This window comes from Cantharellus anzutake (assembly GCF_015039405.1).
Source record: "Cantharellus anzutake strain C23 chromosome Unknown EI90scaffold_6, whole genome shotgun sequence".
Taxonomy (NCBI): domain Eukaryota; kingdom Fungi; phylum Basidiomycota; class Agaricomycetes; order Cantharellales; family Hydnaceae; genus Cantharellus; species Cantharellus anzutake.
Window position 1 is genome coordinate 902,650 of NW_024066956.1, and position 13,913 is coordinate 916,562.

Below are 13,913 nucleotides of genomic sequence, written 5' to 3' on the forward strand. Positions count from 1 at the left end.
TGACATCAGGGCTCCCCTTGGTAGTCTGCCGATGTCGGCCCACAATTACTCGATTGTTTTCCCTCTGTGGACAAATTCAATGTCACTTGTTGACGTTGGACTTTCTTTTTTTCTTCTCCCTTCCTTGTGAACAGATTGAATGTGCTCGTTACCGGGAACAATGGGATCGTCTTGTCTCGTATGCGCAAAGCCTCAAATACATTCCATTCATACATGCAACGTAGGTTTTGCGAAGCAACGCAAGCACTCTAGTGCACTAACGTGTGGACATGTACGAAATATCAGCGTCACCGACAACTGTGTGGTCGATTCGGATTTCGTCGCACTTGATTCCATACGAGAAGCTACCAGTATTAAAATCGCTCTGGGAAATTGGTTAGCGTAGTGTCTGAGGGACTTTCCAATGCTGAACGGACCTTCAATGGGTCAACGTCAAAGACAAGCTCATCCGCTTCAACTTGCGCCGCAACTGAGGGAATAGTCGCGCTTCCCGCATAAATCTATTTCCGAGTTTGAAGAAGTTCAACTGAACATCACAATCGCAAGAACTCACGCCACTGAACAACGGATGACTCTCCCAAACTGTACTCTTACCCATCGGACTGTGCATACGCCTTCATTCCCGTCTTCTCCGCCAGCTCCACTGCGAGTTCCTCAGCACCCAACCTTTCTGCGAGGGCATCCAACAGAATAATGGGGTTCTTTGCCTGAGCGAATAGTGATGTGATAGCGTGCACAGCAGCATATTGCGCATGCGTCACTTCCTCTTCTTTCGCGGAGAGTTTCTTCACGGGTTGAAGGTCAGCGGGAAGGTCAGACGAGGGAACCTGAAATGGATGAACAGATGGCGGAAGAGGGACCTTAAGGCGCTCGACAGAAATTTCTACCAGAACAAGGTTCGTTGGAACTATGATAAAGTGGCGTCAGGAAAGGTTGGGATAAATAACTTACGCATGAGATAAACGGGGCGACACTAAGTGAATATGTTTTCAGCAATAAGGCATTCCGGTGACTCAGCGGTGAGTGGACCCCGGTAAGCATAGCAGTAGACCTTGTCAATGCCTCCGCAGCATTGTCTTTGCTGTCCAATGACACCCTACAGTGATATCGAAGACATTTCCTTGAAAACCCTAAAATCTATGCAGGAGAATGAGACATTGCGCCTTCAAAACACTGTGACTTACCTCCATCGCCAAGGGTGTGGCTAAATCGAAACGGCTGAGTTCACAGTTTTGCGATTAGAGTTAGTATGAGCTATATACTGGAGCATAGCATGATCTTTCTGGAGTGAGAGACCGCGGGTACTCCAATAAGATGCAGAATAGGAATCCGCTCAGAATATAACACTCGGCTGAAAAAGGATTCCGTAATGCCATCAGTCATCCTCAGGGAGAAGTGCCTCTTCACTGACCAACACCATTCAAAGCACTAAGCTCTCCAACTCCAATGTTGTACAAACCGCCGACACAGCACGCCTCACTCGCGGCATCAATGTGTTGTTCAGTGGACATGCCATCCTCTCTGCCTTCGCCTCCGAGACACTCCTCTCAATACATGCGTGATTATGGCCGTCCAACATCCACAACCTGACATCACAGTCTACGTATATAACGTTTCGAAAATGACGAGCACCACACCTCTTCTACTGCAGTTCCTCATTGACTACAATAGTAAACAACAGTATGGACCACGACAGAGACGTCCGAAACTTTGTGCTTCAACAACGACGTGGATCGTTCTTTACATCGGTCCTTACGACGTCGCAAACCACTATCAAGTACAAATGTAGAAGTGGAGCAACAACAACCAAGGATGGCTGACGTTCATTGATCATGAAGCCAATGGAAGACCGCACCTCCACGTGTGTCTCTTGGTTCGTTCATTGCGTTTCACCCCTCTCCTCACATTCACAACATAACACCCATAGCGTCCCAGCCACTGGGATGTAGCATTGGAAATCTTAGAACCAAATGCCCTCATTCGGATCACTCTCCACCTCAGGCACTTTGAAGTCAATGACCAATTGCAAGTATGTACTGCTATCCTGAGGAAAGAAGTGCAATGAACGAACCAAGAGACACACGTGAGGTGCGGTCTTCCATTGGCTTCATGATCGATAAAAGTCAGCCATCCTTGGTTGTTGTTGTTCCACTTCTACATTTGTACCTGATAGTGGTTGCGACGTCGTGAGGGATATGTACCCACCGATGTAAAGAACGATTCACGCCCCTGTTGAAGTACAAAGTTTCGGACGTCTCAGCCATGTACGCCTTGGAGAATTGTTGTCGTAGAAAGTGTGAGGGGTGAAGATGACACAGAGATACACAGCATTCAACTCATTCGCGCTTCCGATCCACTGGATTCCAGGATTATCTTCAACAAGGTCTAAATATTGGAGTGCAGGCGCGCGGGTCTGACCAGGTGACTTTCACCTGACCTGTAAATGAATACTTTCTCTCTATCGCGGAATTACCCGCTACCGACTGTATCTACGCTATTCAGCTTGAGAACCGAGTTATTCCACGCTAGTATTTTCTCACTAAAAACGCCTGCCAAGGGTCGAATTACATCCTCGAAAGTCCGTGAGTTTCTGGATATGACCACCAATTGAGATATTCTCTGGGAGCATCTTTGTTGGCCCGCCCATGTCGAGCAATAAGTTGCAATCGTTCTTAGAGACTCCAAGTTGTACAAGCCTTCAGCCAACTCAGCTAGTCGTTAAATAGAAGTAGAGGATACCCAGGCCCCACAACTCAATCATGAAGCTTGTCATTGTTGGCGATGGTGCATGTGGAAAGACTTGCTTATTGATCGTCTTTTCTAAAGGCATCTTTCCTGAGGTAAGTGCTTTCTAATTCTCGCTATGGGGGAAGCGAAATCAGGGGTTTATCAAAGGCGTTTTATCCGGTGCGAGGAAGGCCTTTACACTCGAAGCCCACTATCTTGCATTTCCCGTTCTCGATTTTTCCTTGTTGAGGGTGCTGACTGGACCATCTTATTTTTGGCTCCCTTACATCCCCCTCCATGGTTCTTTTAGGTTCATGTGCCTACAGTGTTTGAGAACTACGTCGCTGATGTCGAAGTCGATGGCAAACATGTTGAATTGGCTCTCTGGGATACCGCTGGTCAAGAGGACTACGATCGCATCCGGCCTCTTAGCTATCCAGATTCGCACGTTATTTTAATCTGTTTTGCAATCGACAGTCCCGATTCGCTGGACAACGTTCAGGAGAAGGTCAGCTAGCAATCATTGCTCTTTGATTCATCTCCAACAAGTTGGTGAACACCCCCCATAAATTTATAGTGGATATTCGAGGTCATGCATTTCTGTGCCGGACTGCCTATCATCCTGGTTGGGTGTAAGAAGGATCTCAGACGTGATCCATATGAGTTGCAGAAGACCTCTCAGCGCCCGGTCACACCCGAGGAGGCGAGCGTTTCAAGCTTACATTTTTGGGAATAATCTGATCCCAAAGATTACTTTCAATAGGGAATGGCTGTGATGCAGAAAATTGGCGCTCGTCACTACCTAGAATGCAGCGCTAAGACTGGTGACGGTGTTCGTGAAGTTTTCCAAAATGCGACTCGTGCTGCCCTTCTCTCGAAAAGGGTCAAACCAAAGTCCCAGTGCATCATTGTCTAGACATTATCCACCCATATGCAGTTCGCCGGGGCACTGAAAGTTTCCTTCTTACCGCCCACTCATCTTGTAGGCAGGCTTTTGGTAGCGTATTATCATTTCTTGTGTATCATATTTCTTTTGTACTCCAATCCTAGTAAATATTGCAAAAGCACGGAATATTACCTGCACAGCAATGTCACTCCGTCCTCCTGTAACGTAGTTGGTCGTGTGAGCGCAGTACCATAATTATCTAGCGCTTATTTACATCGCTAGTTTTCTCACATTTAACACCGCTACAGGGTAGTGGGAATTTGGGGGGTCTGGGGCCCCATTTTCATAACAATACATTCATAATCATATAGAAGGGGCCACAGGGGGTGATGGGCATGTATAACAACGCAAAATTGATACCCTATACATCTCCCTAGGCTGCTGTAGTTACCAAGTTAGGAAGATTTGAATCGAACATTTGCACAGCCATCTGATTCCACTCAAATGGCGTGACACCTCGAAGCTGGCGTGACGCTAGCGTGCTTCCTTATGTGTTTCTGCGCTTGTTTGCGATCAGCTACCGGTCCAGAACTGGGTTGGTACACTGCTTCTATACTATAACCTCCTCTGCTACCCCTGCATTTTGTGAAACCAATCCATCCTGAACCTTCGTCGCAGTGTATTGAATCTCGCGCACCTCCCATCTCCAACCCATTCTCCTGCCCTACATATGATTTCCAGTTTCATTCATTTATCATCCCTTTGGCACCCGTTCGCTTGATATCTCGTTTCATATCATGTCCTTACCTCAGTTGCGACCATTGCCCAACCATGACTGGTCCCCTTGGCCATTCTCACCCATTACCTTCAGTGATCCCTGAGTTAAAATCTTGCCATGCACATATGGTCTTCATGCAGCGGTGCCGTTGGGGCACGATGATAAGCGCCCGTTCCCGATACATACAACTGCGCCGGTTGTAAACGTCCAACTATTGGAAAAATGGAAAGGTCAGCCAATCGACTGACCGCCCGCACGAGCAGCCCGAAATGACACAAGTTCCCGGGATTGTGTTTCGGGGAGGACTCCCTGCTTCGATTGGCACAAGTGCCATCGTCTACATAAACAATCCAGCCTCGTCAAGCTCCGAAAAATGCCTCTTCATCCATCCTGACCTAGGGGGCATACAAACGTCATTAACCGGCTACCCAATCCAAAAGGATGATATGTGCTACTGATTGGCGAATACGAAAATAAATTCAAAAAAGCATGTGCATAGATTCAGTAGGATCCCCGTAGCACATAAGCAATATCATCATAGTGCAATCATGAAAAGTCTCAAGGAGCAAAGAGCGTCTCTGTAATCGATTCATGAACAACGTCTGGCTCTGCCTCCTTAGGCTTATAGGTCCCTTTTACTTTGGCCTCCGCAATTTCTTTTCTGAGAGCTGTAACGGAGGAAGAGAATGGGAGGTAAGACGAAAAGACAGTGGATCGACTGAATAGAAACACGCATACCCTTCGCCTTTTTGTCGAGAACTTTGGCGTAAGGATTGAGTCTATAGAGAGCCGTCTTGTTTTTGAGAGCGTTTTTCCTCTTCACACGGCGAGCTGGGGGTGCCCTCTTCCGGCGAAGAACGGACTGAATTTCGTCCGAGTTGATCACACGCGTAATGTCAGGGTTGGAAATCTTGGCAGAAGGAAGGCTGTTTTGAGATAAAGCATCAGCAACTATGGGGTTGGACGAGAGAATTCCATCAAACTGACATATAATCGCGCTTGTGAGCGGAGCGCTTGTCGAAGGTACCGTAGATCTCGTCAAGGAGACCAAAAGCAGTCTCAGTCCAGATGACGAAACGACCAAGGTGACCACCAGGAGCTAGCTGAAGCAGGTTCAATCTCCTGACATTTGCAACCTCGACTCCAGGCAAATTACGGAATGCCTTCGAGATACCCTCATCATTTCCGTAGACGATGAGAGGGCCACGGCGTTGTTTGTACCTACGGTTACGCCATTTACCCTTACCAGGGTGCGTTGTACGGGACTTAGAGACCTTGACGACGTCACGGTGAGCACCCAGAGCTTTGAGGAGAGCAACGGCTTGTTTCGTCTTCTTGAAATTCTCAACATCAGCAGAAACGACAAGAGGAATCTCATCGACGCCTTCAACACGGTGGCCACGGGCAAGTACAAGCGAAGGGAGAGCGGTAGCAGCTAGGGCAGAGATGGCAGCATAACGGCGCTCGTTATGGTTGACCCTAACATGCCATTTGCGCCAAATTTTGGTGGGGGCGAACATACGACCACCACGGCACATGTTACCGAATGCACCCTAGGACATGGTTCCACAAAAGCGGGTCAATCACGATGAGCTAATCGATAAGCAACTCATTGTACCTGACCAGCGCGGTGAGTACCAGCACCACCAACACGAGGAATACGGGCAACGGCACGACCAGTACCCCAAGACTCTGCGCTAGTCTGCTCGCCGGCTTTTGCGCTCACAGCATGTGGCTGGCGCTTGTTCTTTGCAATGCTTTCTGCACAAATCGAATTGACATTTGAGGCCCAATCCCACTATTAAAGAACGAGAGCTCTGACGCACTGTGCACTTGATGAACAACATCCAAACGGATAGGGGCGGTAAGGACTGCAGGGAGGGTGAGAGAGCTCGATGCCTCTGCGTCGGAAGGCGTGTCAATAAATACTTCCAATGATTCTTCATTTTAGAGTCACTAACCGCCTCCGACGGCATGCACGCTGACAGTGGGGCGACTAAAAAAAGACGCTTGTTAAAAAAGCGAGTTGCTGTTTGTAGATCCCCACAAACTCACGAGGCCATATAGAGATGAGGTTTCGAGGAGGATTGAAGAAACTGTTACAGTTGTTTGCTTCCGGCTAGCTGATTCCCAAATTGTCATTCCAGTATAAATACCAACAACCTCTTCATTCTGGTCTTCGTCAGTTCTGCGATATGTAGTGGTAAGCTTATTTGATGCTGAATCCTAGTGTCTTCACATTCTTCACTTGCGTGATGTTGGTTTATTTCACAATAAACCCAGCTCGTCGAGACGGGAGTAACGCCCCAAATGTCTATGAGACAAAATTTCTCTGATTTGATCGGTGTCTATCCACGTATCATGATCACGCAGCTTTCTAACGAATGCTTGTTTTTTGCAGGTGTCAATGTTCACTCAACAGTACTTGTACGGTTCACTCGACGAAATTTGTTACCATAATGATATTAGTGTTTGTACATCGATCACTGAATCAGCCCGAATAGGGTTTTGTTTTTCGCAACATCTTTGTGCCTCGGTTCGAATTTGGCTCCCGCTCTGTCGTTGACACAATCTTGGTTGCTGCCATCAGTAAAATATGTGTTCCATTTGAGGTCCCCAGCCTGTGCAAGTGGATCTGGATAATACAATAATACTGGGTGTGCTGCCGTGAAGTGCACTCCTTAATACCGCACAGCTTGGTTGTTGCAATCGATTTGCCATTGATTGTCTTACTCGGGTAATAACTAGCAGGAAGGCGGTCCCACTGTTGTCTGCCGGCTCCCTCAGCTGGATTTGTTATGCTGGAGTCATCATAAGGAGCCGCTGGTCAAAAGATTTCTCATTGCATAGGGGCTGTTCTCTCTGCTTGCGTCAATGCTTCGTTGCCGTTGCAACGTTTTGCAAACTGGCCCTGATCTGCGGCAACGAGGCGCGCGGCCATTGCGACGATTTCGTCTTGGAATTACATAAACCATAAGGGGGTGAAAGGCTGTTATAATGTTGCCTATTAATTGCACCCTTATCTTGGCGTTATTCCGGTGACGAAAGGAATTTTCCCCTTGTTCATCCATCAATACATTGTCTACCCCCTGCGGAGCATACAAAAGGGAGGTGGGGAAGTGGGTCTTGAGTCACTGGTAGACCAGACCGTCATGTCCACAGGTACCGTAGATACTCAACGACGCTTGGATGATCAACACCTGGCCCTGTTCGGGTACAGGAGGGAATTCCGGCGAGTGTTCACCAAGTTCGGGGCGTTCGGGATTTCTTTCTCGATAATTGGATTATTTCCAAGTATCGCGTCGGTCCTGGGATACGCCATACCGAATGGTGGCACGGCATCGATGGTGTGGGGCTGGCTCACCGCGTCCGTATTCATCCTAGCAATCGGGTTGGCTATGGCCGAGTTGGCGAGCGCGATCCCCACCTCCGGTGGAGTGAGTTATTGACTCCTGAGGCAGTAATTTCGGGAGAACTGAGTTCGCTAACGGTTGTTCGTCCTGTAGCTTTATTTCTGGACCTATCAGTACGCTTCTCCTCAGTGGAGGAAGCCGCTCGCCTGGGCTGTCGGTTGTGCGTGCCTTTGCATTAATTGTCGCCTGGGGGTTCTTCCTTCGTTATTAACAATATCACGAATTCCCGAACAGACTGCAACACGATCGGTTGTATAGCCGCCGTCGCATCGATTGATTGGGGTTGTGCGACCCAGATTATGGCAGCGGCCACGCTCACCAACCCATCCTTCTCGCCTGCGGTAGGCGAGACTTTGTGAGTGACCTGTCAGCCTGACATTCCAAGCTGATGCTGAGTTTCTTCTACGACTCACAGTGCGGTGTACCTGGCTGTCGTTATCTCGCATGCCTTGTTATGCTGGTCTGTTTTGAATCCCCTTATAGTCAATCATTGCAACTAATCGATCGGAATGATTTTTCACAAAGCTTTAAGACATCTGTGCTTGCGCATTTACAAAATGCATACGTGATTCTCAACATTGCGTGAGTGTCGTGGCTCGCCGTCGTTGGCCAGTCTGCCCAGCACCATCGACTTATCCGTCATCATCGATAGTCTGTGTTTAGGGATACTGATTGCGGTTCCCATTGCAACCCCTAAGGAGTATCACAATAAAGCATCGTATGCTTTAGGTGAATTCACGAATCGTATGTATTCAGTTCTTCCCGTGTTACATCGAAGCTGTGTCACTCGACGTTCAATCATACATCTAGTCGATGGGTGGCCAAATGGGTTCGCTTTCATCCTTTCATGGATGTCACCCGTGTGGACCATTTGTATGTGACCCCTTCAGTTAATGTCTCTTGAAACACTAATTATATTCAAATGCCTTTTAGGCTCATTCGATGCTAGTGTACATATTAGCGAAGAGGTGTAAGTCAAGAAACCTGCCCCCTGCCTTCTTAACCTCCTAACCTCCTGCTCGTTTGTTTTGGTCCGTAGAGTAAGTGCGGCGACCGCTGTCCCTTGGGGAATTGTCCTTGCTGTTAGCACCAGTGGTGTTCTGGGCACTGCAATCCTCATCACGCTCAGCTTCTTCATGGGCACCGACATGGAAGCCATTGCGAATAATCCAATAGGTCAACCAATGGCGACCATTCTCTTCAACTCGCTGGGGAAGAAGACCACGCTTGCTTTCTGGGTGATCATGGTCACTGTACAGTATATGATGGGGAGTAGTATGGTAAGCATTAGTGTAACCAGATAAAGGGGCGCTATCTTACTGGAGGAACGAACGACAGCTTTTGGCTGCTTCACGGCAGACATTTGCGTTCGCTCGAGATGGCGCGCTCCCTTTCTCCACGTACCTCTACCGGCTGAACTCGTTTACCGAAGCACCCGTAAACAGTGCGTTGATCTTATCCTTATGGGGGCATCGATCTAATGCTCTGCTGCAGCTGTCTGGTTTTCTGCAGTTGGAGCCATACTCCTTGGGCTGCTTGCATTTGCGGGTCCTGCGGCAATTGATGCCGTTTTTGCTCTGTCTGTTGTTGGACTCTATGTGGCGGTGAGGAGTTTTTGTTTGAAGAACACACTTGGAGGGACTCTGCTAATCCCCGCTGTTCCTATTCCACCCACTCACCTAGTACTCTATTCCGATCATCTGCCGGTTTTGCGCCCCCCCGGACACATTTCGCCGAGGTCCATTCCATCTTGGCAGATGGGTGAGCTTATCGTCATTCCAAAACCCATGGTTACACAGCTTGACTTTTGTTTTTCATCATCAGGGCCGCCCAGTAGCTGTGGTTGCAGTACTCTTCATGGCGCTCATCAGTGTCATCTTTCTCTTCCCAAGTAGACCCCAAACAAACAGAACTGACATGAACTACAGTGCGTTATTCTCTCCCTTCCCAGACATTGCAATCCTAATCCCAAAACATGAAACAGCCATTGTCGTGATGGGAGTCGTTTTGCTCCTTTCATTTGCATGGTACTATGTTCATGGCAAGAATGAATTTCAAGGGCCACGGTCTACCACCACTACCAGACTATTACCGCCAAGACAGGGGCAGGGGCAAACTTAAAGGGGGAACATCTTTTAGGTTACTGTTTCCTGCTTGGCTTTCGGTTTTTGACACTGAGCCAAGTCCCCTTCCTGCGAACTTGTTTTCCCGTAATCGTTCTCCTGTACTAGTTTACCCATTTCGCCACCCTGTGTATTAGTAACATAAGTGTATGTACTCATTCTTCTTCGCTTCCTCATTTTGCTGGGGATCGAACGCTGGGCCGTCGGTATATATTCAATATCCAAATCTCTACATATACTGAAAGCTTGGGCGATCGAGCTATGATCGAAGCGCTCCGATTGGTTGCTTCGCCTTTCTCGCTCTCTCATTCGCTGGCTTTAGGGACGGCTTGACGTCGTACTGACTTCACGTCGAACGCAAATCTCGATTGCGCCTTAACATCCGTGGCGTCCACCTGTATCGCGCTTAAGCTCGTTTGGGGCCATGTCGCCACCTCACATTCTTTTCTTCTGTCACTGGCTTTCATTTAAACCCAGGTTGCCACTAAGCGTTCCATCTCACATGTAAGCACACTCACATATTCATCGGGAACTGCATCACCCTCGATTCCGATGGCACACAGACTGCCCATTATTGATCGTGTAAGCGTTGAGCGACCCCTCAACCGTATATGCAGAGGGGGGGTGTAAATACAAAGATACTACTACAGGGTCTCAGCTTTATATACGGTTAGGGGGTCACTCAAGCTCAACGCGGTTCAATATCGGAATGTTTCTCTATGTATCGCTCCATCTTCCGCCACTCTCGACATCCATCTCATCCCAAGCTTGATGCTCATGTAAGTGGCTTCATTTACTCAGCCGACTTTCGTTCTGATATAAAACGATCTCCTCTCACCTCTTGCTTGTCCCTCCCTCCTCTCATGGCGCTCAACATTACGTTGCGTTCGCACTTCACAATGTATGCTTTCCTAAATTCGACTCCAGAAACGAACCACAATCGTTTTCACAGTTTGATTGGTGCGTCCAGTTTCTCTTCTGGCTTCCCCACCGCTGCCGCAGCGTTAACCTCCCAAGCTAGGTTCAGATGTCGCAGATGCAACCGCTGCGAAGTTCGACTTCTTCGTCCCGAAGACCATTTTGGTTCCTCCCCCTTCCGTCGGGGACCTACTCTTTGTACGAGGATCTTTCATCGCTACTTCCACCCTGTCTACCTGTACTGTCCTGCTCAACAACGATCCCGGGAAGGACATGCATCCGGTTACTGAAACGAATGTTTCGAATTCACGGGATCGTGCATGGCTGTTGGTTTACGCTCGCTACCGGCGCGTACCAACCTGCAGTAATGTGGTTTCCCTGTCCAACCTTCGAAGTGCACTAATCCTTCTCTACAGCTTCCGTTTCCATTCGGAGGTGTAATCAGCCGGGGCAGCGAAAGGGAGGGAGATGGAATTTCGTCAGACCGAGAACCCACCTAAAATCGTGTAAATGAAACTCTCAGTGCCATGTGAGCATTTAGCTCAAAACGACCCAGGTGGAGGGTTACCCGAATGACGGAATTTGGATTGAACATCTCTGTCTTCACATCGAAGTGGCTTGGACGCTACGGGTATAACGCTGTCAATCGACAGACAAATGTGCACGTGGTGTCTTCCGTATAACAACCGCGGATGGGTTTACATGAATCTGATTCAGAACGAAATCCGCCATTTCTGTCCAAGTCCCAGCTAGACTCTTGAAGTTGTCAGTGGTTCCGACCTCGTGAGGAACATCTACCAACCGACGTGAACACCATTCCACGTTGTTGTTGAATGACAGAATTGTCGAGCTCTTTGTACTGGTCCATGGCGTTGTTCTCCATCGTAGTCAAGGAGCAGAAGTGAAGGACGTACAGCCGTGGGGTTAATTTTCAAAACGTTATATAGGGACAATGTGGTATCAGGTCATGGATGTTGGACAGCCATAATCGCGCATGACTCCGGAGTCCGGACTACCAATCCTGAAGCAAACCAGGAAGGGAAACAACTGACAGGGGATGGTGAGTCCGATGAACATTGTAAACCCAGTAATACCAACTGGATCGTGGTGAGCATCACACCGATGGCGTCTGTAGCCATGGTTCAGCGCAATGGTTCACAGTAGAAACACAGTCGGGAATTCCATTAACCCCATCATGGGTCGTGTGGCTGAGGGCACTAGGGGCAGCAGCATATGATTTGGAACGGATCAGCCTGAGTGAGGGCAGGTGGAGTTGTATATGTTTCAAACGGTTCTCAAAGGCAAGTTTACAGCTGACTAATTTTTTCCTTAATAGCTTCAGTTGGACGCGTCCTTGAACCAAACGGCACAGAGTTTGGAGAACAGACGAAGAACACAGAGATCCAGACAGCGACAGAAAGTCCTCGAATGCGATTTGAAAAGAATGCAGACAGAGACATGGAGATAGTTACTTTACACGAGGATGAAGATGAGGACGATGGCAGGAGCAAGGGCCAGGAAAGGGAAGGCGAACGCAAGCGAGGATGTGCAATCGTGAAGGGGGCAATGGCTTCATGGCTTCAACGTGTTGTCAACGCAATTGCTATTGTGGCTAAAACCGACTCCGGCTCCCTTCCCGTCAGATCACGCAGAGCCTCCGCGGGGATCTGCATATCACTCGCGTCATACTGGGTGACATGATTCCCCAGGCCCCCTGTGTAACGTGAGCCCTTACGAATAGCGCGACGAATGTCCCTAACGAGGGACAGGGGTTGTGTCGGTCCATCTCCTGGGGAAGAGATAGGTGCATTGAGAGTCCAGGCAACGGGGAGTAAGTCCGTGGTAGTCAGCTGGAGGCCAATACCAAAAAACATGATAGGAACCTGCTCTGGATGTATTCAGGAGGAATCTGATGACTGCACCATGGCTCGTGGGCAAGCAAGTACTCTTTCGTAAGGTGCTATTACCAAGATGTGGATCAGCACAATCCAGTACTAGTAGTACTAGGAGTAGTTGCGGTCGCTGATCAATATCTAGTCTATTGACCCTGCACGTGCTGCTTTATCTTGTCGGAAAATCCCGTATAACGTCTAAACGCCCGGTAAACGTTTCATGGCGTTTTTTTACAACAACCATCCAACAGCCGATGAGAATGCATTGGCCAGATGTGGTGGCACTTTATGTGTTAGATGAGACAAGTTTTTGACGATTTCGATGCAGCAAGAAGCATTTATGACACATTTGTTAAATTGTTAAAAACGTATTCATCTCAGTTTAATCCCATTTCACGTGACTAATCAGGTGGATCCGCGCGCGCCTCAGAGGAGGCCGTCTTGTTCTGCACTGTCGCAGTGCGGATGGAACAAGACGGACGAAACCCTCCTCCGGGCCCAAACTTGGTCTCAGACCAGCTGCGGGAAGAGACAAGTTGCATCCGGGAGCGAGATAAATAGCGCACCTTATCCACTCCCCACCTGCCTGCGCAATCGTACTACAACGTCTAACTGGTAAGTTAACGGTAGTGCGATGAGGCTTCTAACCGTGTGTGCTGGCCCCGCTCCTCAGGCCTGCACACGGTTATCCCTGCTCTCGCTATCCACTAAACGCGCGCTTACTCTTACTTTCATAGTTCTTAACTGAATCTCCGCGCTTCCCACCTCCTTCCCCATCGCCTCCGTTGCGTTACATCATTTTTTCACTTGCTACCCTCTCCTGCATTTACTATTAATGTATTTAATTGACGTACGGCTCGCATCGCTGGCGCACAATCATACGCATTGCAGGTCCATACGGACCGTGTCCACTAACTCATGGACCGCTCACGGAACCGAACTGATTAGACGCCAAATTTCACGTCTAAACGTCAAATTTTGGCGTTTAAATGTCAAGTCTCGTGATTTTGATCGATTTCGCGATTTTCCGACACTACCTGCTCTGCACCTGACTCCAATTTTCATCGGTTAACACTTTGGTTGACCATCGCAATATTCAGTTCGGTGGCGTTCGGTGTTTCGAGTCCCTGCTATTTTATATGACCCACTGCGACCATCTGATGACGTCCTTTCCAT

General features: G+C 48.5%; 5 protein-coding genes across 5 annotated transcripts; 3 read left to right on the forward strand and 2 right to left on the reverse strand.

The window, feature by feature from the left end:
• Nucleotides 1–256: 256 nt before the first annotated feature.
• EI90DRAFT_3012751 (uncharacterized protein) lies at nucleotides 257–1,511 on the reverse strand (the record flags this gene model as incomplete). Its single annotated transcript, XM_039056589.1, has 7 exons — nucleotides 257–364; nucleotides 417–500; nucleotides 554–557; nucleotides 595–907; nucleotides 952–973; nucleotides 1,185–1,204; nucleotides 1,412–1,511. 7 exons carry the CDS (start codon nucleotides 1,509–1,511, stop codon nucleotides 257–259), a joined length of 651 nt encoding a protein of 216 aa, XP_038921411.1.
• A 1,190-nt stretch (nucleotides 1,512–2,701) lies between these two features.
• On the forward strand, nucleotides 2,702–3,762 carry EI90DRAFT_3037886 (small GTPase superfamily; the record flags this gene model as incomplete). The annotated part of the gene is made up of 4 exons (XM_039058821.1): nucleotides 2,702–2,840; nucleotides 3,038–3,235; nucleotides 3,305–3,430; nucleotides 3,491–3,762. Coding segments are annotated over exons 1-4 (418 nt in total), but the record flags the coding sequence as incomplete, so codon positions are not given.
• Nucleotides 3,763–4,883: 1,121 nt separating this feature from the next.
• Nucleotides 4,884–6,454, reverse strand: EI90DRAFT_3242469 (60S ribosomal protein L4; the record flags this gene model as incomplete). The annotated part of the gene is made up of 7 exons (XM_039066537.1): nucleotides 4,884–5,059; nucleotides 5,130–5,317; nucleotides 5,379–5,944; nucleotides 6,010–6,152; nucleotides 6,218–6,292; nucleotides 6,353–6,387; nucleotides 6,447–6,454. 7 exons carry the CDS (start codon nucleotides 6,452–6,454, stop codon nucleotides 4,950–4,952), a joined length of 1,125 nt encoding a protein of 374 aa, XP_038921413.1. The 3' UTR covers nucleotides 4,884–4,949.
• Nucleotides 6,455–7,470: 1,016 nt separating this feature from the next.
• EI90DRAFT_3037891 (amino acid/polyamine transporter I) lies at nucleotides 7,471–10,144 on the forward strand. The gene is made up of 14 exons (XM_039058822.1): nucleotides 7,471–7,828; nucleotides 7,898–7,964; nucleotides 8,039–8,159; nucleotides 8,220–8,264; nucleotides 8,330–8,386; nucleotides 8,457–8,548; nucleotides 8,615–8,677; nucleotides 8,738–8,774; nucleotides 8,844–9,084; nucleotides 9,143–9,248; nucleotides 9,299–9,408; nucleotides 9,488–9,565; nucleotides 9,629–9,731; nucleotides 9,789–10,144. The coding sequence occupies exons 1-14, from the start codon at nucleotides 7,544–7,546 to the stop codon at nucleotides 9,923–9,925; spliced, it is 1,542 nt and encodes a 513-aa protein (XP_038921414.1). The 5' UTR covers nucleotides 7,471–7,543; the 3' UTR covers nucleotides 9,926–10,144.
• Nucleotides 10,145–12,095: 1,951 nt separating this feature from the next.
• EI90DRAFT_3037898 (uncharacterized protein) lies at nucleotides 12,096–12,859 on the forward strand. Its single transcript, XM_039058823.1, has 2 exons — nucleotides 12,096–12,634; nucleotides 12,729–12,859. The coding sequence occupies exon 1, from the start codon at nucleotides 12,274–12,276 to the stop codon at nucleotides 12,544–12,546; it is 273 nt and encodes a 90-aa protein (XP_038921415.1). The 5' UTR covers nucleotides 12,096–12,273; the 3' UTR covers nucleotides 12,547–12,634; nucleotides 12,729–12,859.
• The last annotated feature ends 1,054 nt before the right edge of the window (nucleotides 12,860–13,913 follow it).

Excerpts from the sequence above, each read along its gene's own strand:
- EI90DRAFT_3037898 (XM_039058823.1), top strand. The coding sequence starts at position 12,274 with ATGCGATTTGAAAAGAATGCAGACAGAGACATGGAGATAGTTACTTTA.
- EI90DRAFT_3037891 (XM_039058822.1), top strand. The coding sequence starts at position 7,544 with ATGTCCACAGGTACCGTAGATACTCAACGACGCTTGGATGATCAACAC. Across the intron at positions 8,775-8,843 it reads GTACATATTAGCGAAGAGGT|AGTAAGTGCGGCGACCGCTG; the intron begins GTAAGTCAAGAA and ends TTTGGTCCGTAG. Across the intron at positions 9,249-9,298 it reads TACCGAAGCACCCGTAAACA|CTGTCTGGTTTTCTGCAGTT; the intron begins GTGCGTTGATCT and ends GCTCTGCTGCAG.